The sequence below is a fragment of the Acartia tonsa genome, chromosome 4, assembly GCF_053477335.1.
Source record: "Acartia tonsa isolate MP-2025a chromosome 4, ASM5347733v1, whole genome shotgun sequence".
Classification (NCBI taxonomy): domain Eukaryota; kingdom Metazoa; phylum Arthropoda; class Copepoda; order Calanoida; family Acartiidae; genus Acartia; species Acartia tonsa.
Genome location: NC_137263.1, coordinates 42,401,503 through 42,425,059, shown reverse-complemented (window position 1 = coordinate 42,425,059; position 23,557 = coordinate 42,401,503). Strand labels below are relative to the sequence as shown.

General features: G+C 35.3%; 2 protein-coding genes across 7 annotated transcripts in view; one reads left to right on the top strand and one right to left on the bottom strand.

The window, feature by feature from the left end:
- The window catches only part of LOC145317286 (regulator of nonsense transcripts 2-like), a 60,361-nt gene extending 42,908 nt beyond the window's left edge, over positions 1 to 17,453 (bottom strand). For 5 of the 6 annotated variants that reach the window (XM_080158299.1, XM_080158301.1, XM_080158304.1 and 2 more), the window contains exon 1: positions 17,442 to 17,447. The gene's annotated coding sequence lies outside the window, so the exon portion shown is untranslated. Of the gene's footprint in view, positions 1 to 17,441 lie in introns of all 6 variants that reach the window. The other variant, XM_080158298.1, reaches the window with a different exon arrangement.
- On the top strand, positions 1,313 to 22,955 carry Prx6a (Peroxiredoxin 6a). The gene is made up of 5 exons (XM_080158307.1): positions 1,313 to 2,567; positions 2,660 to 2,741; positions 3,203 to 3,538; positions 17,592 to 17,714; positions 22,527 to 22,955. The coding sequence occupies exons 1-5, from the start codon at positions 2,479 to 2,481 to the stop codon at positions 22,557 to 22,559; spliced, it is 663 nt and encodes a 220-aa protein (XP_080014433.1). The 5' UTR covers positions 1,313 to 2,478; the 3' UTR covers positions 22,560 to 22,955.
- The last annotated feature ends 602 nt before the right edge of the window (positions 22,956 to 23,557 follow it).

Genomic DNA, 23,557 nt, shown 5'->3' with positions numbered 1-23,557 from the left:
CAACCAAAATTTTTTTTTACTTTTTCTTTTTAAATCTAAAATAAATTTTGGTTATCAACAACGACTTCCCCCTCATCAAGTGCCTCATAGAGGCCTCTAGAGGAAAAACTGCTGGTAGATTATAAAGTATTCCAAATTGGATAATTCAATATTCTCCCAGTAAAGTTGGTTTTAATCTCACTAGGGGCACTTGAGCAAGGGGGAGTTGAATTGATAACCCAATTTTTTATTTTGTAAAAGAGAAAAAAATGTTGGGGGGGAGGGGGTTCGACCACCCCCTCTTTTTTAATTTTACTTTTTTAAAAATGATATTTTTTTGGTGAGGTAATTTTTTTTCTTTGGAGGATGGTGTTGCCCACCACCAAAATATTTATAAACCTTCCTATGTCCCTGTATAGAGATCCTTTGGTACAAACAAACTAACATACAGACATCCTGTTACTTTATTAGAGACTAGAGGCTATAGACCCTAGAAAATTCTAAGGATACTTAAGTTGGGGAGGAGGGGAAGTCGACCCTGCATATTTTCAATTTAAGTTTTAAAAAAAACATTTTTTGAGGCGGAAGTTTTTTCTAGAGCGATTTCTCTTTAGAGGGTGGAGATACCCTACCATTTAATATATATAAATCTTGCATGGACCTATAAAAAGCTTCACTGTAAAGGAGAATGATATCAGTTCAACAGTCAGCTAGATCCTTTGCTACAATCGACAGAAAAGAGCTTACTACTATAATAGGATTTAACTACTTTTAATAATAGCCTAATATTAAATTACACAATTCTATTAGTTTCACAAGCACATAGATTATGGGGGACTATAAATCTATTGCTTCAAACAAGAAAAGTATATCCTAAAGTAACGCAGCAATTAAAAATAAATAATATTTTTTTTGTTTTAATTCTCATAATCATGATTTATATACTGTAGTGAAAATGGCAGACGGACAGACCGTTATAAAGTAGTTACGCTACTAAAAAAACCTGTCTTCTCTATGGCAATAATATTAGGCCGGCTCTTCTTTATCCGTATCCTTTTCTCCACACAAGTTTTACATTTGTTGTCAAGTTCCTTTTTTAATGCTCTTTTTCTCATCATTTAAGAAATATAATTATGGAATAATAATTCATTTCTCTTCGGGTAAAATCTTTAAATTGTCAAATATTTTTTTTATAGTAAAGTAAACACAAAATCGTTCGGCAACCCAAATAGCATTAATTTGCAATACCAAGTTGACAACCATGATGAAAGTTGTTTCTGCGACTTAGAGCCCGCCTGTCTGCAGCAGACATCACAGTAGTAGTAACTAGTAATAAATAATTAGTCTACCAAAACAAACTAACTCAGACTCTTCCTTCCTTCCTTTCCACCGTTTTAAATTGTGTGGCTATGCATGGGCGTGACAGCAGTATTGAGGAATAGTAAGTAATCAACTATATAGTGAGTGGTGTACCATGAAATAATATTATGCATTATTAATCATTCTATTAATATTGATTATAACGTAATTTTAAATTTATCCAGTATTAATCAGTTTTTTAATCATGATTTTTTTATATGACAGGCTTTTAATTTAGTCTAGATTTGAATAATGGATTATTTACTCTAAAATCAAAGCGCGCATGTCCTTACGTTCGTCTTTCAAAACGTCACAAAGTTTAAAAAGTAAAATGGCTATTATATCGGAGAGGAAAGGATCATTGTATTGTAAACTATACTTGTAACTAAAGTTTTTATACAGACACGTTCATTAGTGTGCTTGAGATATTTAGGGCCTTTTTAAAATCTTGATTTGATTTTGCAAACGTTCTGGTGTCATAACTTTTCTACCAATAAATGTCTAACACTTATGAATGCTAAACTTTCCTTATTAACTAAAATAAGCTAGGTAGTTCTTTAAAAGTTATAAAATTTTAATTAACACGATTCATTGTCTCAAAACTTTTTTGGCTTGAATGGAATTTTGATTGGGTTGTTCAAACTAAACATTCCAATATTTGTAATGTTGGAGTAACTTTGTTTTTTTTTTACCTATGAAATAAAGCCCATCTTCAAAGAACACACTGTAGAAGTAATGTAAAGCATAATTTTTTTTTGTAACAATTAAAAAATAACATAACATTATTTTTATGCTTAGCTAACCATATTTTTGCAACTATGTTTTGTTCTTACAGTTTTATTTTTAATGTGTGAATTAATTCTATCATAAATGGACCTACCTAATCAATAATGATATTTAACTGAAGAGTAAGGGGAGTAGTCGATCACATACTTATAGTTCTAAAAAAATTTTATTTTCCAATGGTTGATTTCTCTTGAGAGGGTGGTGGTACCCTCCCTCAAAAAAGTTCTAAACCGTCCCTTCTTCCTATATAAAGCTTCACTGAAAAAGAAAACCATATTGGTCCAGCGGTAAGTATACATACCCACAGACAAACATCCTGGTTTTTTTATATATCGCATATTTTCAGAAATTAAGATGTCTGTGAAGCTCGGAGAAATTGTGCCTAATTTTAGTGCTGACAGCACTGAAGGACCCATGGAGTTCCACGCCTGGCTGGGCGGAAGGTAAACCTTGGTTTCAGGCCTTTTTCAACGCGTATTGTTTTAGCATTTCCCACTTTTTCAATTTGTTTGATTTTTAACTTTAATATTTTTAGTTGGGGAATTCTGTTCTCTCATCCTGCAGATTATACCCCTGTTTGTACTACAGAATTAGGCAGAGTACAAGCTTTATCTCATGTAAGTACATATCTGGTACACCTTCATAGATATTTAATTCTCCTGTTTGTACTAAAGAATCAGGCAGAGTACAAGCTTTAACTCATGTAAATGATTACTTAGTTCACCTTCATAGATAGATTATACTCCTGTTTGTACTACAGAATTAGGCAGAGTACAAGATTTATCTCATGTAAGTACATATATGGTACACCTTCATAAATATTTAATTCTCCTGTTTGTACTAAAGAATCAGGCAGAGTACAAGCTTTAACTTATGTAAGTACAATCTTAGTAAACCTTCATAGATAGATTATACTCCTGTTTGTACTACAGAATTAAGCAGAGCACATGCTTTATCTTATGTAAGTACATACTTAGTACACCTTTTTAAAAAGGTATTTAATTAAAGTACATAGCTAGCAAAGTAAAGTAATTTTACAATGTTTTCCTTTTCGTATTTACGGTATTATTGATTATAGGAGTTTAGAAAGCGTGGCGTAAAGCTGGCGGCTTTGTCCTGCGACTCTACCGAGTCCCACCGTGGCTGGATCAACGACATCCTGGCCTACAACAACCTCACAGAGTTCTCCTACCCCATCATTGCGGACCCTGACCGCGATATCGCCACCCTGTACGGCATGCTGGACCCTGACGAGAAGGATGCCGCCGGCATCCCCCTGACCGCCAGAGCTGTGTTCATTGTTGGTCCTGACAAGAGGCTGAAGCTGTCCATCCTGTATCCTGCCACCACTGGAAGAAATTTTGATGAAATTATTCGTGTCATTGATTCTCTTCAGTTGACAGCAACTAAAAAGGTAGAATTCATTTTCGGTAGCGCAGTTATTAAATAAGTGAGTCTTGTCTGTACGGCCGTCTGTTATCGTCCTAACAGTTGCAATCTGATGCAAGAACCGACCGTTAAACAGTATAAAGTTGCTCTATTAGTTTGAATATTTGCTTTGAAAAATAAGGGGGCGGTTAGTATTTCGTTTTTTTTGCTTTAGGCCAGGTTATTTTTGGTACTGGTTAGCCCCGTAGAGAAAGAGTCCTCTGCAAGGGTTAGTCATTGGAAAAAAATAGTATTTGATAGTCATTTTGGGGGAAAACATTCATTTTCTTTACAATGCAGTTGCTTGCTTATACTTGCGTTCAATTTTTCCTTGTTTGTTATCTTTATAAAACAAATAATAATGAGACAATTAACTTACAATTAAAAATATTTTATCTTTAATAAATATTTGATTAAAAATTCTTTTGTATCAAGTTATTTTATTCTGTTTAAAAAAAATTTTGGTCAATTTCGCCCATGTTTAAAAATAAAACAGTATAGAACTACTTTTATTAAAGTAAACTATGTCAACTTCGTTTTTATCAAAAAAAAAAACGTTAAGGTTAAGTGTATTGTGGAAACCAAACACAAATGTTACCGGATTCCAACCGATTGAAATTACTAAATATTTATCCCTTTCTCTGATTTAAAAAATAGATGCACACCTTATTGAGGACTTTTAGACTAGTCTCTCTTTTTTATAAACTTGTTTTATTCACATGACTGAAAATCCGATGCAACCATTTTAGAAAGTTTTTCATGCGAAACAACTATTGTTTTACTTTAGCAAAATTGCATACAAAAGAAAAATGTCTGCTGGCATGAATGGTGCAATAAACTGAAAAAATTCTATTTCATTTTAATGACTAATTTACCTTTTTTCATTTCCTCTTTAGAGCCCCAATTACAATCAGGAAACTGTTTTGTCTTTAATTAAATTAGCTTTTAAAATACATGGCTTTATGCTATTTTTGGATGGCGCGGGAATTATAAGAAATTAAAGGCCAGTAGAGGATTAGGGAATAGCCACTATTTAGATATAAAAAAAAGATCTAACCTGGTTTGAAAATTAACTGCTTTATTTTTTGGTAGAAAAGTTTAAGGCAAAACAGTTTTCTTGATGAGAACTTTTTTTCTGCACTCTGCCAAATCGATTGCTGTTTTATAAGAACGTGTTTTAGAAAGGCATGAGTGGATGCACCATTTTAGGGACAACTTTTTTATCAAGATTTAAAAATTCTTTACTTGAGTCATGAATCAGCACATTTTTCCTTTAGTTTTATTAATTAAAACTTTTTATGAAAGTTAATTAAATTAAACTTAATATAAAATTTAAAAAAATAATTTGCAATTCTTTACTGCATTGGTTGTTACTTCAGGGATCTAAATGTATACAACAATGGCAGATAAATTGATGTACATCCCCAATGATGATACACAAAATTACTCCTTCTGTAGATTACAATTAATGATAGAAACGTTTGGAAACTCGGCCTAATAAACAAACAAATTAAAATGCAATATAAGTCCCCTAAATTGTTAAAGCAACGAATAAGAAACTAGTATAGTAATCAGCTCATTCACCCCCCCTTCCCCCCCTCCCTGGTGTGACTTGCTCAACTTTAATAACAAATTGGTAACAGAAGATCAATATAAAGTGTATCTTATACTAAACAAGGATGACAACATCCATAAAAGCGAAGCACTGAAACGGTAGGACAAACGGACATTAACACTTGTATAGTATCTGAACTGAAAAATCGGAACATAAATGTATAAATGTCGAATCAAAATTGTAGGTAAATTTGTTGGAAAACTGTTTAAAAACAGGATAATGTTTATGGACATACTTACATTTTTGGACTTGATTATAGAGTTGCTTCGCTTATAATATTGTTCTTTGTTGTTCCAGGAATCAATATACCAAAAATCTGATCAAACGGATAATTAAAACACTTGAAAATTTGTTGTTAAAAAAGTAGAAAAATCAACATGTTTAAAAAGGACGTACGGACATTCTGGTAATGATTATAGAGTTGCTACGCTTTCTAAATCGTACCCAACTACTACAGAAATCATCATGCAAAGTTTGAAATCGATAGGACAATTCTAACATGCCTAAATTAACGAATAAAAGCTATCTATCTCGGACGGACGGACGTACGGACGGACGGACGGACCGACCCTAATTATAGAAAAGCTTCGCTTTTAAAAAAAAGGATTCAAGGAAAGTGTTGGAGTAGAAAAAGCTGGCTGTTTCGGAACGCATGCCTTGCCGTTCTCGAAATCTTATCTCCAAGCCCTCCGAATGACCAACATAGCGAAGTTTACAAATGTGTATTTATTACCATGAAAACAGTGAGTCTAAAACAAAAATATAAAAATTAATTACATAATATTAATGGTTTATTATTTTTGTAAGATCGAGGTTGCGTGATTTCAATTTAATTAAAAATATAAAATTTCTAAAAAACTTTAAATTGGCACGAAACATATTAAATAGCATCAGAAATTGATAATTTTAGATTCAAATGATCAATAAAATTAAGGAAAATATTCGTATGTCAAAAGTTAGCAGTTAAATGGTCTATTTGTTGAAAAATTAATGTTTTAAAGGGGGGAGGCGGATGTGCCACTTTTTGAAACCAAAACCAAAAGTCAACAAAGGAACTCAACTAAAAAAAGAGTTACAGGTCTGAGATTTTGCATGGCAGTTGCTTTATAGGGGTACAATATGGAACTGTGAAGAAACGGCGGCGAAACCGCCGAAAACCGGCGTTTCCCGCCGATTTTTTTTTGCCTTTTCTCGGCGGTTTTCGGCGGTTGCGCCGCCGTTTCTTTACAGTTCCTTATTGTACCCCTATTAAGCAACTGCCATGCAAAATCTCAGACCTGTAACTCTTTTTTTAGTTGAGTTCCTTTGACTTTTAGTTTTGGTTTCAAAAAGTTTCATAATCTTCCTGGGGCCTCCAGCAGCGGCCTCAAGAGCCTCATCTCCTCTCCCGGACATTTTTAATATTGTAAATGTCCTAAGAGGATAACATCCATCATGACCCACTATGGGCCAACAAACCTGGACCTTGTGATGATAGGGTTGAAGGGAGTCGAATTTTCCCTCGGCGTCCATGGTCATCTCCTTCTCTTGGTTGAAGGAAGTCAAAAACAAGTCACAAACAGAATCCATGTATGTATTTGTGAAAGTATAGTTCTCATAATACCTAGAACTATCATCGTTGCTAACACCATCCTCAATTGTTGCAACGCCACGCTTCTTGACAAGCAGCATTTTAAAGCAGTTGGCAGCCTTAAGAACTGCGGCCACAGTCCTCCTTGCCTGCCTGTAGGTCCTTCTTGCCAGGGACCTCCAGAAATCATTGTCCACGACCTGTGTGAACATTACCTTGAGTTTCGCCATCTTGGGATTTAGCTCGCTCTCGGGAATGGATGCATTTACCTCACCCGCCGTCTTAACGGGCCACTGGTCCTGTTCCAGGCGCAACCAGCTTGGACCTTCCTGGTATATAGATCCAGGTTGTACATCCTCAATCGTACACAAACCACGCGTCGCCAGGTCGGCGATGTTGTGTTGGGTTGGAACCCATCTCCAATCTTCAGGGCTCGTCAACTGTTGTATCTCGGAAACACGATGACTGTTGAAAACATTTAGCATGACACTGTCACTGGATAATTGAGCCAGGGCACAGCTGCTATCACTAAAAAATACTTTGCCAGAAATGTTGAAAGGTAGGGCTCTGACAACAGTATCCACAAGCCTTGCCAAAATTAGACAACTAAGCATTTCTAACCTTGGTATAGACTCTATCTTCACTGGTGCGACACGTGACTTGGTGCAACACAAAACTACATCATATCCTCCAGGAACTGGCCACCTCAGGTAGGTGATGGCTGCATAGGCCTGGTTAGATGCATCGCAGAAACCAACAAGCATTGGAAGCCCCAACGGCTTATCAGGAACCATCGAACGTCTGAACGACACATTTCCAAGTGCCGAACGGTCCTGGAGGCTGGACACGAGCTCCGACCTCAACTCTCCAGGTATAACATCATCCCAGTTGCATCCATGTATGCAAACTGAGCGCAGACAAAGCTTGGATTTAAGCAGCAATGGCGCTGCTAGACCCATTGGGTCATACAGTTGTTGCACAATTCTCCAAACTTCACGTTTAGTTATCAACTCAGGTAGACTTCTCCAGAGGTCCTCCAGGTCCAGATCCTCTAGTAACTTTCTACCCTTAATCTTCTCGCCGTGGTTGGCTCTGACAGGTAGGAACAACTTATCCTGTTTAGGGTCCCAAACAAGGCCCAGAACTTTTACACTGTCAACATCATCTCCAGAATAAACAACAGATTTAAACTTGAAATTGCCAGGTGCAATCATATCTTCCAGCTCTTGGACCAGCTGGACAGCTTCAGGTTTACTGTTATGACCGCTCAAACAGTCATCCACATAAGTACAAGTCTCCAATTTGACCGATGGAGGATCTTGATACAAAATAAATTCAGAACTGAGTGGTTGCTGAACATCTCTCCACACATCCTGCTGGGCTACAACGTCACAACCTCTAATCTTCTCAGATCCATAAACATCTTGAACATCCTGCTGGGAACGTCCACCAAAAATACGACCAGTGAGTCTGAGGGCGGTCACGGCCATATCGCCGGCCAAGGCCTCACCAAAGTTGATGGTTTTGGTGAGGTAGACCTCCGGCTCTCCATCAACTGTATCAGCGAAAAAAACACGTTTCAGCTGAGAATCTTCATAGGTAGCTAATAATGAATTGTAGAACTTCTGAATATCAGCCACGAATGCACACTTATAACTTCTGAACCGGATAAGATTGTGCATCAGAGTATATAATGGAACTGGGCCGTCCATCATAATACTATTGAGGCTTAGCCCCTTGCAGCAGAGGCTAGAATTGGCGCATATCCTCAACGGCGTGGAAATAGACTCTTTATATGCGCAGACTAGGCTCGAATAATACACGGGCTTAGTATAAGCTAAGTCTTCTGGCGAAGCTTTCTGATACACTCCACGAGACACAGCTTCTTGGAACACCTGGCAGAAGGTGTCGTATTCACCTTTTTTGACCATCCTCTGCCGGTCACGTAAGCAGATTTTGTACGCCTGCTCAGAATTATCAAACAACACACTTGGCGGCTGCTTGTAAGGATATGAGGCCGTCCAAATATGGTTCTCAAGATCTAATGTCAGACCTTCTTCAATCAGCTGCCGCTTACGCACATCCAAGGCGGACTGCCCGGCGGCTATGGCGGCGCAATGACGGCAGTTCTTACAACCGCTGCACATTGATGGCGGCTGTATCCCCAAACTTTCAGTACTCAGGAACTCCATCTTGCTGACCTCCAACTTCACAGCTTTACAGGCGACAGGATTAGCAACAGTCCTGCCATCTGCAGACACAACTAAATAGCCTGTACCAAATAAGCTTCTGTACAGTCTAGAATCACCAACCATTTTATCTGCACATGGGAACATAGCTGGTGTTAAATGGCCGATAAGAATATCAATCTTACCGTCGACCATAGAAAAATTATCAGGCTTCATGTTGAAAATGTCGGCGGCGGCTGTAGGATCAATAGAACGCAACCCTTCTTCAGTACCAATGCTGGGCACTACCGCCGCCTCCAGAATATGTGAATTCCGGTTGCGGTCAACCAAACAAATCTTGACTGTAGGACATGCTTGGCTCTTTCCATCTGCCAGAGAAATAGTAGCTGTGCGACCAGTTGATGGCAACTCTAACTTCTTGGCAATACTTCTAGAAATCAACGTCAAATTTGCTCCAGAGTCCCACATGGCACTGACGGTGACTTGACGTTTGTCAGCCGCCAATGCCGTGAGCTGCTGCAACATCAGCATAAAATTGTTCTTGCTAAACAATTGTGATTCATACACTGCCGCAACTTGTCCACCAGCAACAGATTCGTGTAACAATGAATTATGAGGCTGGTTGCAACTGTCTATGGTACAGCTGCCAAGTTTGTCGGCTCTGGGACAATCGGCCACCCGATGCCCTTTTTGTAAGCAGAGCAAACAGGCGCCTATCTTCTTGATGAAGACTTTGCGTTCAGGAACAGACATATCCCTAAACTTGGAGCACTTAAACAACAGGTGATCAGAGTTACAACCTTCCGACGGGCAAGGCTGTTTCTTCTTGGTCTTAGCTGGAGACCCAGGTTTACCAACGGCTGTAGCTGCGGCCGCAGGATTACCTTTCTTCTTGGAGGGGGTGTCTACATCGATTGAACACCTCATCAAAATGGCGCCACGCTGTTCCTCTATAATCTTCAACAGCTTAGGAATATTTGGGGTATCCATCGAGCCCAACGCCAGGTTGAGCTTGTCTTGAAAATCACGTGGCAACTTCTTGGATAACATCTCCAGAAGGATCACAGTCAACCACTGGCTTGTGGTGACTTCCTCATCATCATCATCTTTAGTCAGCTGCTCGAGCTGGCTAACTGCACCACCAAACTCTGCTAAGACTGTCACAATCTGGTTGGAGTCCGACGGTTTAGGCTTCTTCTCCCATTGGTTGAAAAGGCAGAGCATCTGACGTGTTTTGGACTTAAAACGTGCGTCGAGGTAAGCCCATTGAGATTCATGCGATTGAATCTGAATTAACTGAAGTCTCAACTCTTTATTTTTGCAAACCTTTTCACTGCTCAACAATAACAATGACGGGTCCTGTCCTACGGTAAGCTTTTTAAAATTGTCCTTGAAACTTACGTAGGCTGACTCTGAGCCGTCAAAGCTTGGAAGAAGGCGTTCGTCGACACGATTCATATATCCTGGCGTGAATATAGAACCGGTGCCGAACTGTGGTGTGACAAATGGCGATGCTGTCGAAGCACCCGCCGTCGTTGTAGGCGGCTTCACAGGTTCAAGCTTAACCTCAGCCAGCCGTTTCATCAAAGCAGACAAAGTGTTTATAATTGGTTCTGGTAAGGGAAAGTATGACCCTTTAATAACTTTCACAATCTTTAAGCATCGATCATATAGTTCAGCCTTATGGTCAGGCAAATTATCACCAACTAAATCAACAACACTTTGAATGTCACAAAGCTCTTCCATAGCATCTAGAGCATCTTTCAGAGCGTTATAATCCTTTTGCACAGTAATTATATTAGAATAAATGTCACTAAACTCCTCAAGCTCTTGGATTCTCACACCAAGCTTGCTAAAACCGACCATGATGCTATCGAATGTCTCGAACTTGTCATGGACAAGGATTGACTCCTTAGTGAAATGTCTAACATCAAGCTCTGAAGATTCACTGACCAACTTCATCACTTTATTTAGTTCACTGGTTAGGGCCTCGACGGCTGGGCGCAGCCGCAATCCCAGTTGAGCGCCTTTATTCTTTTTAGGACCCATGATTGTCACAAAAATTAACTGTACTGATTATGATTATAATAATGCGTGGTAAGGTATCACAACCAACACATTCACAAAACTTCACAGATATTTTCTTAGCCGCATCTGTTCTGTCTTGTTTTCATTGTTTCGGAACGCATGCCTTGCCGTTCTCGAAATCTTATCTCCAAGCCCTCCGAATGACCAACATAGCGAAGTTTACAAATGTGTATTTATTACCATGAAAACAGTGAGTCTAAAACAAAAATATAAAAATTAATTACATAATATTAATGGTTTATTATTTTTGTAAGATCGAGGTTGCGTGATTTCAATTTAATTAAAAATATAAAATTTCTAAAAAACTTTAAATTGGCACGAAACATATTAAATAGCATCAGAAATTGATAATTTTAGATTCAAATGATCAATAAAATTAAGGAAAATATTCGTATGTCAAAAGTTAGCAGTTAAATGGTCTATTTGTTGAAAAATTAATGTTTTAAATTTCTTCGTAAAAATATACCATACTACACTTATTATTAAGAATTAAAGATAAATTCTTACCACATATGATGTCAAACTAAGCAGGAAGGCTTATTTGAGATCTTCCACGGATTAGAGCGCATGTATATTCAACCAATACATTATTTTCATTTACGTAGCTCTTCACATGGGAATCATCAAAGGAAAAATGCGCGGCTTCTTGTTTGTTTACAAGCGACGCGCGGAGATAGTTAGGAATGCCGCGTAACACACTCATTCTCTGGTGTAAGGAAAAGGGAATTAATGGGTTCGAACTTGCCAGGGAATACAAGAAAAATCATTCCAACACACTGGCACATTTCTTATTTTCATTGACTTAAATTTAGCTGTCCATTAAACATAATCCTAGAGCTAATAGCAATTAAAGCCAATCCGATAGCCTTATTATATTACCGACTAATAGACCAACATACTGGCTTATTAGGTTGATTTGTAAAATATAGTTGCATAGTAATACAAATTTTGTACACATTCAAAATCAAAATCAAGCAACAATTTGAATTATCCAAAATTTTGGACACGTGATAAAAGCTAGTCTGAATTTTTGAAACATCTATTAAGGAGTGGCGGTTTTAATACTTGATTTTTTATAAATGTTTGACTTACAGACAAAAAACATAAAAATTATGTTGAAAAATTGTAGTTTACTATTAATAAGTAGATTTGAATTTTTAAAAGAAACTCTTTTTTGTACTAGCGGCTACGCCCCTAGAGGCCTCTAGTGGCACTTTGAATGTTTTTTTTTATTTAAAATATCTAATTAGAGAAATAAGGGGGGGGGGGGGAAGTTCTGACACATTTGCGTAAACCTGGTGTATAGGTTTTATCTTTGGACTGAGAGGATAGGTTATTAGGGATAAAATCATTCTTATATGATGAATTTCCCCCAGATTTAAGATTTTTTGGATAGGCCTCCAGGTTCCGGAGCTCCAGGCCTCCAGGTGGTCTCTCTACAGGAAAAAATGAAAAATTTTTTTTTTTTTAAAGAGTTAGATGTCAGCTTATGAGACATAATATGAATGTTTTTTCTTTAAATATGTGAAAAACAATCAAAAAGAAGCATATTTTGTTTTATAAGTTAACCTCTAACTCTTCAAAAAAAATCTTATTTTTCATTTTTACCTGTACAGAGACCACCTGGAGGCCTGGAGCTCCGGAACCTGGAGGCCTATCCAAAAAATCTTAAATCTGGGGGAAATGCATCATATAAGAATGATTTTATCCCTAATAACCTATCTTCTCAGTTCAAAGATAAAGCCTATACACCAGGTTTACGCAAATGTGTCAGAACTCCCCCCCCCCCCCCTTGGTTTATGTTTCGTTCAAGTCTCTTTTTCGGGAGGGGTAATTTTTTTCTAGGGGTGATTTCTCTTGGGAGGGTGGTGATACCCTCCCCTAAAATAGTTATAAACCTTCCCGGGACCTATGAGAAGCTACCCTGTTAAGGAGAACCCGATCGGTTCAGCGGTTAGCGAGATCCTTCGGTACAAACACAGAGACATCCTGTTACTTTTGTATAAGGATAGCGTTGACTTTTAGGATATTATTTTTTATTTTTACTTGCAGGGATAAGGTGACATTAAACTGTAAAATAGACTAATCTTAAAAGTTTTATAAACCCGTTCCCTCATTTGTTGGCTCAAAATACTTTTCAATTGATAATTTTAATTTTCATAAGAATTTATTAGTTTTGTTTTTAATCAGGAGTTTTCATCAATTTATCGTTCATTGTATTATCCCTTAAGATTCCTTATTTTTACTACGCATTTTTAGCCAAGAACGTGTCAATTGTGAGCTTAGTATGGAATATGGTTCTAAATTGTATATTTAGATATTGTTTATTGCCATGGTAACAGAATCAAACAAGTGCACTATGTGCCCAGAATTCCAATATAAAACAAAAACTCATAGTTCTGTTAATTTTGCTTCAAATTGGGTAAAATCTTTTGGGTTGGGTCATTAATTACCCCAATTTTTGGTATCTTTAATAAAAACGGCGGCGGGATCGCCGCTCCTTCCGTTAACCGCCATTTTCCGCCGCCAAAAAAACAACATTATCTTAAATGATTCCAAATTGCCTAATTTTGCGAGAAATGCAAAAAAAATTTGGCGGCGGCGGCTAAAACGGCGGGAGCGGTTTTTTCTAAAGATACAAAAAATTGGGGTGATTGGTGAAACCCTAAAACGATTTGGATCCAATATCTTAAAAGCACTGAATTTAAGATATACCTTGATAAATGAGAATTTAAAATTGAAGTCCCCCACAGGATTGGTTATGAGGGGAAAAATTTTTGAAAAAAATAACACGGTCTCAAATTATTCCAAATTGCCTAATTCAGCAAGAAATGCAATAAAAAAAATTTAGGTTGTGGCGGAAAACGGCCGTGAACGGCGGTTCCGCCGCAGTTTTTTTTAAGATACCAAAACTTTGGGTGATTGGTGACACAACCCAAAAGATTTTACCCAATTTTCTTTAAAACTAAGGGAGTAGCGCCCAAAATAAAATTGCTGGTATGTCGTGTTTCAAGTCACCAAATGTTACCCCCCCCCCCCCCCTTAAATAAATTATCAATGAAATACTTATAGGTATATCAATTGATTTGTTTCAGGGAGGAAGGGGACATTGGGCTGTTTATTACACTAGTCCCCAAAGCTTTATAATAACGTTTTATTATCCATTGGTTTAGCAACTTTAGGGGCTTTTACTGAATTTTAGTTTTTTTTTCAAATGTTGAGTCACGAGTGTCCAAACGTTTAAACCACTAATTGTAATCTACTGAAGGGGTAATTTTGTGTATCATTGTTGGATAAGTTCATCAATTTATCGGCCATTAACTTATCCCTTTAGATCCCTGGATTTGTTGACATTAATAACTATAAACAAGGAAACATGTTAATAACATTTTGTAAAATAATTTCCATTTTCCTATAACCCATTTTACTGTACTTTTTCATTAAAAAATTGACCTGTTATTATTGCTGCGCTACTTGTAGACAAAACAATCCTTGTTTTAAAAATAAAAGTAAAGATATCACAAATCACCCCAAAAGCACTAAATACTTTAATTCAAAGGCCTTGCAATCAAAGGATTTGTTGTCTGCAATAGGGCCTTTATCAGGAAGGAAGGGGACATTGGGCTGTTTATCACTCTAGTCCCCAAAGTTTTATATTTTATAATAATAACATTTTCTCGTATTCATTTGAATCCGGTGGATAGGAACCGGTTCTCATGAATACGAAAAAACTATGTCTAGCATCGTATTATATCCAGTTTTCTACGAATATAGAAATGTACAATCATGAGATAGTTTTAATCTTATAATTGTACATTCTATATCCGCGGAAAGCCGTTTATAATACGATACGAGAAATAACTATTCTTGTTTGTTTATTAAGTTGAGTGTCATAACTTTTCAACCAATAATTGTAATCTACAGATGGGTAACTTTGTGTATCATTATTGGTAATGTACATCAATTTATCTGCCATTCTCTTATCCCTTTAGATCCCTAGGCCTTCATACATTTATTAACAAATTTGCTTAAATCTTTTAGTTTCTTTACAAGTTTGCTGAACTCTTAATTCTTAGGGCGTGCATATGGGGTGGTTTTAGTTTTATCAAATTAAAACATTTAAGATATTATTCATTTGACTTTAAAAGAATGGTAATTGATTAGAAGCAACAGGTTTGATTACATAGCTTAAATGAATATTCCTAGGCGTGTGCATGGGGGGGCCTTCCCCCATACTCCGGGGGTGGGGGGGGGGGCGAGGATATAATAAGAATAAGGGATTGTATCAAAAAATTGCATCGAGAACTATAAATATCATGATAAAATGATTTGTAAAAACGAATATTTTAATTTGTCTTTTTTGTGTAAAAATTGCTATAAGATGGGTCCGACCACTCCTACAAAACTGCGAGAAAAAAAATTTCAGCTAACGATGCCGCCATTGAAACCAACGGGATTCATTCACTGAGTGCCTTGGTTAAACATGTGTAAAGGTCTGGCATGCGGCATCGTTAGCTGAAAAAAGATCAAACTATTTGAAGTTGAGAGTATCATTACAAAATATTATGATTCCTGATTCTTTAAGGGGGAATGCTTTGACATCAATTTTTTCATAAGTTTTATAAGTAAATGTATAAAAACTAATTTAAAATCGTATAGTATATTAAATAAGCTTTCAAAAAAGGTATAACATATTACTGTAGCTCAATTTTTGGTAGTTTGACGATAATTTAAAGTTTGCATATAAAATGTAATTTCAATAGTCAGTCTTTTTTACAAAATCCTAAATATCTAGGTAGGCTACTTCTCGAAGCTGTAAAATTATAAGTAATTGATATTTTCACCTCTAGCTTTGGGAATCCTTCTCAAATATGACAAAGATTAACCTAAAACTTTAAAATTGGTCAATATTCAAAAATGCATTTTTGGGGATCTTGGAGTTTTTGCATTGGCTGGGCACATAGTGAAGTGGAAACTAGTATGAATACTAATACGCATACTGAAGGCTTCGCCCCTCCTATAGTGTTTTTAATGTTCGGAAAAGAATAAATATTTTTTACCCGAAGGGGCGTTTTCCTAGGTCTCCTACACTAACCCTAAAGAAATAACACTAATCTTCCCTAAAAAAAATTAAGACCCTTCGGTTAGCCATTAAAGAGATCTTACTAAAATAACAGCCCATAGTGCTTTTACAAACATTAGCGTACCCCTGTTGTGTATTTGATGATAGCGCAGGTACTCTATAATTAAGACATATCAGTCCGTCATTCCAAAGCAAACAGTTTAGTGTTCTATTACCAACTAATATATTTGAACGTTTAAACCACATATGGCCATAATTGTTCTTGTTCTATAATTGATCATTGTAAAAATGCATATAGTCTTGATACTTTTCTACCAATGCAAATCAATCAGAAAATCATTTGCATGGCTCTAAGAAACTCTAAAACAATGCTCTCTAAAAGTTTGTCTTTCCTGTCTGTCTGTGTCACTGTCTGTAAAGTATCAGAATATTTATTTATCGCATCGTTTTACAGACAACTTTTCGCGGATATTAAAATAAAAAAAACTAGATCTAAACCAATTACCGTTGGCCACCCGGGTCTAAAAAAACTGGTATTTATTTTATGATTATAATTTTGATATACGTAGATAAATGTCTGTAATACGTTACTTTATTCGTTTTTTTTTCCGTATGGTTGAGAACCGGTTCTAACCCATCGGATATTAATCGGTTGCCTAGCTTTACTTAAAAATAACTTTCAGAAGTTATGTTTGTATACATGTCTGTATGCAAAAGGAATTTAGGAAAGTTTTCTTTTTTCATTTGGAAAGGCACAAGTTTTCATGAAAATTAATCTTGTTTTATAAACAATGTACACTCTTCTCTTTTTACTAGACATCCATAGAAATATATCATTTAAATGCATTATTATTTATTGTTTCTCTAAACAATTTATAAATCTAAATCAATTACAATTGCACAATGTAATTTAGTGTTGTTAACATTGTTACATTTGTTAACTGAAAATAAGACTCAGAGCCCATTCCTTAAAAATACACGTTAAACTACTGAAATGAAGAATTATGCAACCTAATTTTGCATACTACATGACTGCACCCTAGCCTCTAGGGTTACAGCAACACGGGTGTGGCTATACCTCCCTAACATTTTTTTAGTTTTGAAAAACAAGATTGTGGGGGTAAATTTGAATGAAATGAGCCTTTAATTTGTTCAGGACCAATATAAGGTTTCCTTGAAAATTGTGGATCTATGGGCATAGCCGCTAGTATTTTTAAAAAGTTATTATTTTGTTAAATCTTCGCCGTTTGAATAAGCTTAACCATTGTTATATAATGTTACGGTCTGTTGATTTTTTAATAGTACGAGTTTTTATTGTTACACCTTTTGAGGATAACTTTGGACCTCTTAGTGAAGCTGCCCTATAATTGCAAATGTCCTTGACTGCTTTTTTCCGCTAATTATTACTTTGCTACTTGTGGATATTTTACATCTTTTTTAAAGACGTGTACCCAATCTGCACCAAGATACCCATTTTCAACCTATAATGTTTAGGTGGCTACCCCAGTTGACTGGAAGCAAGGAGGATCCTGCATGGTTGTGCCATCAGTTAAACAGGAGGAGGTGGCTGGACTCTTCCCCAAAGGTGTCAAGGTTCACCAGGTCCCATCTGGAAAGGTAAAACACCGAATTTTTTAAGGTTATATATATATCCGTACCTCTTAGCGAAGTGAATCAAGCAAAATTAGCTTGGTCAGTTTAAAGTATATTGGCATTTGCGGACAAATTAGATTTATATTAAGTTGATTAATAGTATAGCTCTTAAAAGCGTACTCACAAAAAAGTTATTTTTCTTATATATTCTTTACATGAATTGAAACTATTTAATCAAAAAGTAATTAACTGTTAAATCCTTTATTTGAATTGTTAAATTTCTGCTTCGTTCTTAAGTGGACAGCTATAACATACAAAATTCATTATTATATTAACTGGACAGCTGCAGTTTTGGAAAAAGTTCTAGATTTATCTTATTCATTATAACCTTTATATAAAGTATTACACTATATTATTCATAGAGTTAAAATGTCGAAACAGATACTTTCTGTTCTATCATGAAATAAGGAAAATATAACTAAGTATAAACATCATAAAAAGTTCCATATTTTGCTTTATTTGATTTTAGGACATTCTAGAATTAACCCAAAAATAATATTTTACTTTTTTATAAAAAACATGGATGACAACATCCATAAAAGCGAAGCACTGAACCGGTATGACAAACTGACATTAACACTTGTATAGTGTCAGAACTAAATAATTAGAATATAAATGTATAAGAGTAGAAGCAAAATTGTTAGTAAATTTGTGGAAAAACTGCTTGATACAGGATAAAGTTTATGGATTGGACATACTTACATTTTTAGGACTTGATTATAGAGTTGCTTCGCTTATAATATTGTACTTTGTTGTCCCAGGTATCAATATACAAAAAATCAGATCAATCGGATAATTTGATTTGTGGCTAGAAAAATCAACATGTTTAAAATAGATGTACGGACATTCTGGTAATGATTATAGAGTTGCTAATAGAAAAGACATACTACAATATCTAGATTATGCTTCTGACCCAATTTTTCGTCAAATCTTAAAAGAAACATTTTAGCAGACGATAGTATTGTTTACTTTCGACTCAAGCTGAGGTGGATTCTTTTTTAAAAATAGACTCGCTACTCGATGGCGAGGCAAAACTATTTTTGTGAAAATCATCCAAAAGCTTATTAAAAATCTACAAAAATTAAACAAAATCATATGTTAATAACCCTTTTATGATTTTATTCAATTTTTGTAAATTTTTTTTCCGATTTTTGAAGATTTTTCACAAAAATAATTTTGCCTCACCAGCGAGTAGCGAGCCTAATTTTTTTTAAGAATCCACCTCTGTTTGAAGCTTTCTCATTTATGACGAAAACGAAATTTTTGATGAAGTAAGTTTGATTCAGTAAAGCTTTGTACTAAGAAATGATATTGTTTACAGCTGACTTTTATCTATGTATGAAATGAAAAAAAAAACATGCGTTCGTAATGAAATTTGTACACAATTTCAGCCAATGAGATTTAATGTAGGTTCCGATGGGATTCTCCTATTGGCTCAATCAGACATTACCTCTCTTGTCTTACTACCTTTATTGCTAATAGTAAATAGTACCTAACTACTACAGGAATCACCATGCAAAGTTTGAAATCGATAGGACAATTCCAATATGCCTAAATTAACGAAAAAAGCTATCCGTTTCGGACGGACGGACAGACCTACCCTAGCAGACCATAGTATTGTTTACTTTCGACTCAAGCTGAGGTGGATTCTTTTTTAAAAATAGACTTGCTATTCGATGGCGAGGCAAAACTATTTTTGTGAAAATCATCCAAAAGCTTATTAAAAATCTACAAAAATTAAACAAAATCATATGTTAATAACCCTTTTATGATTTTATTCAATTTTTGTAAATTTTTTTTCCGATTTTTGAAGATTTTTCACAAAAATAATTTTGCCTCACCAGCGAGTAGTGAGCCTAATTTTTTTTAAGAATCCACCTCTGTTTGAAGCTTTCTCATTTATGACGAAAACGAAATTTTTGAGTAAGTAAGTTTGATTCAGTAAAGCTTTGTACTAAGAAATGATATTGTTTACAGCTGACTTTTATCTATGTATGAAATGAAAAAAAAAACATGCGTTCGTAATGAAATGTGTACACAATTTCAGCCAATGAGATTTAATGTAGGTTCCGATGGGATTCTCCTATTGGCTCAATCAGACATTACCTCTCTTGTCTTACTACCTTTATTGCTAATAGTAAATAGTACCTAACTACTACAGGAATCACCATGCAAAGTTTGAAGTCGATAGGACAATTCCAATATGCCTAAAGTAACGAAAAAAGCTATCCGTTTCGGACGGACGGACGGACCTACCCTAATTATAGAAAAGCTTCGCTTTTGAAAAGGCCTACTATCATCATAAGACTGTAAGTGGAGATCTCGAAATATTACTTCTTTAGAACTATTCATAGAATATTTTAGAATTTGATTATTCCCAATAAAGTCCATTATACTCTAATTATGTATGATGGAAATTCTCTTAATTCCAATATATTGATTGACCTTTAAAGTCTATTTATAGATTTCAAACTAAATATAAGTAATCGGTAATAAAGGTTTTATATTGAGAAAAAGATAATTTAAACAATGTTGTTTAATATTATTCAGAAAACAAATAGGATGAAACATCCACAAAAATCAAACGAACAGATGTAATATAGTTATTTATTGCATCGTATGATATACCTACCGTTTTCTGTGGATACTCAGGGAAAAGGGAATGATATTCGGACAAACAATTCTAAAGGAAAATATCCCCACAACCCCCCTCCCATTTTCCTCCCCTTCTTACTTAACCCTCTTCAGTTGTACGAAAAAACAAAATATACCCCCACCTTGCTTCCAAAGGTTTCGTGACTTTTTGTAGAATTGATTGTTACAATAGCTAGGCCTGGTGGTTACTGAAATGAAAAATTAAAATGAAAGATTAAAACCAGTTTTATAAGCCCAAGTTAACAAAACTGGTAGGGTAGTGCGGGGTTAATGCGGTCGGGGGGTACAATTCCGGTCAATCGACCAACTTTTTTAAAACCGTTTTTTACCGGTGTTCTAAACGTTTGCGAGAGATCTTCAGAAAAGCAAATTTGTAGTTTATTGCCTATACTTTCATTTCTTACTTCAGATCACTCTTTCTATGATTTTTTTGTCCTCAAAAAGTTGCAAAAAAATTACAAAAAAAAAATTTCAAAATAGGCCATGTTCAACCTAAAATTGTGAAAAAAATGGTAAGTCCTAGCGACCTCAGGGTTTTTGTAAATGCAAGATATGGCCTTCATTTATCGTTTGCAATTGGAGGCGTTGTTCCAACTTGATTTTTTCATAATTTTTTTTTCGTCTAAACAAAATGGGGATATTCCGGTCACTTTTTTTACTTTTTTTATTACTGTATTTATAACTGTAAATACCCTAATGTTTTATTTAGGTGATCTGGAAGCATAAACAACCTAAATGCATGACCTAAGCTTTAATCATTGCCTTGCCTGTTGTGTGATGTACATTACTAGTCATTTTACTGCTTGTATTGTGTCATGTTTTGTTGCCTAAGCTTTTCAATTTGTAAAGACATTAAAAAATTTTCAGACACATTTTTATAGTAATGGGAAGAGTATAACACCCAAAGGAACGCCTTAAATATTTGCCTGAAGATGTATCAGCTGCATTGGCTCATGTAAGAAGGGGTATGTCTATTAGAAAGACCGCTAAAAGATTTAAAATTCCATATGAAACCCTTGCATCTTTTTCGTATAAGAGGGTGTTCGCGATTTTTGCGCGGTTTGGATTTTTTTATGTCAAATCGGCTAGGATTAAGCTAGAAAGGTGTATAAGGTGTCTATAGAAAGCTCTTTGCATGTCCTAACAAAAATTCCCCAGGATATGGGTTCTATCTCCAAGATTTAGAGTACATATTCAAGATTTTGCATTTTCAAAATTCCTGTTGCATAAAATGTGTTGAAATATTAGAGTAAGACCCCATATCATGTCGAGTTAATTGTCAGGCATGTAATTTTGCATCTTTAGACACCTTAACCACCCTTGTAGGTCAATCCTAGCCAATTTGAGACAAGAAAAAATGTATCAAAAAATGCTGTCAAAACTGGCAGGATTTTTAAAATTAAAAATTTTTGGGGAAAAAATCACTTTTTTCAAGAAATTCCAAGACCTGCGAATCAGAAATTGCCTCTAATTTATGTATACAGCTTTAAAAAACCTAATCATATAATAAAAAGTATGATTTTTAAAAAAAAAGTTTGCATGAAAAAAATTGATGTTTTTTTTGCGATTTGACCGACTTTTTTCAAATGGGGAAAATGTGGTCAAAAAATTGTCTGATCTGCATGCGACTAGTACCGTTAGAAAGCTAATGACCTCAGCTTTCTACTCATAGTTTAAAATGTTAAAAAAAAATATTTTAAGGGGGTGTTCCACCCCCCCAAAGTCAACTGACCGAAATAACCCCATCGGTGGGGTTATTCCGGTATAGGCCAACCGCCGCCCTTTAAACCGATTTTTGACCGACTTCTAGTTGCGAGATCTTAACGGGACCAAGACAGGCTTCTTCCTTATTGCCATATCGTTCATTTGCACTCTTAAAAACCGGAAAAAGTGTTTGGGAAGTATGTTTTTTTAAGTTGAAGCAGAAAATTGACCGGAATAACCCCGCACTACCCTATAAATTTTATGATTTTTATTTTATTATTCGTGGAAAATTGTCTGTAATACGATGCTATACATAGGTTTTCAGTATGGCTATAAACCCGTTCTAATCCAGCTTTTTAAAATCAGTTTCTAAGAAAGAGTTTTCTTATAAATATTCTTAAATTTATTATTTTTTAGGTGTATCTGAGAACAACCCCTCAACCAGAATAATTGTCCCACGCCTGACAATGCAGCGCAGCGACGACTATACCTGGATTATGGAGCCTTTTCCCAACAGGAGGTGTCGCTGCCTTCGTCAAAAACGCACAACACAGGATGTCTGATTGATTATCAGCTACATCCATTCACAATTACCCGTGAACTTCGCGCATTTTAATTCTCTGTTATATTATATTTTGTAGTCTTAGCTAATGTTGATTTTTATTTTTTTTAAATATCTCATCATTTTCTATTATTACCATGTAATAATAAAATATATGGGATAAAAAATGAAAACTAACATTTGATATTATAATATGTATTTTATTACTTTTATATGTAACGCACTTGGAACACTTTATTTACAATGCAATGCTTATCAAATAAATTATAAAAATTATTGCCAAATATACTGTTTTTTGATAAGATATTAGATGAGTAAATAAAATATTAGGATTTGTTGGAAGTTTCGTGATTTTATTATCTTAACTAAAAAATATAATTGTCTTATTTGAAAAGCTTCGCTTCTTTGGATGTTGTCACATTAAGATGTTTTTAGTAATGGTCGGTTTGTTGGTAATTAAACACCTTTGAAATGTTTTTTTTTTCATGTTATTATTTAGGTTCTGTATATCCTTTGTTAATAATCACATTATTTTAGTAGAAAAATACTCTATAATTATAAATGTTCTACTGTTAACATTTTTTCAGACGCCTGAATTTGTTTTGAAGATTTATCAGATCAATGTTATGAACATCCAGTCTGTCTGTCGATAACTTGATGATGAGCATTTGATTTCTCAGAGAAAAATTGGATTGCACAACTACAGTTATAACCAGTGTTTCGGAGCCGGAGCCGTTAGCCGTGGAGCCGCCATATTTTGCTGGAGCCGGAGCCGTAATTTTCGTTAAGAAACGGCTCTGGCACCGGACTAGATAAATAAAGAGATTTTTATAAATTATAATTTGTTAACTCTGTTTTGTCATGTGCAAATGTCCTTTTTAAGTTT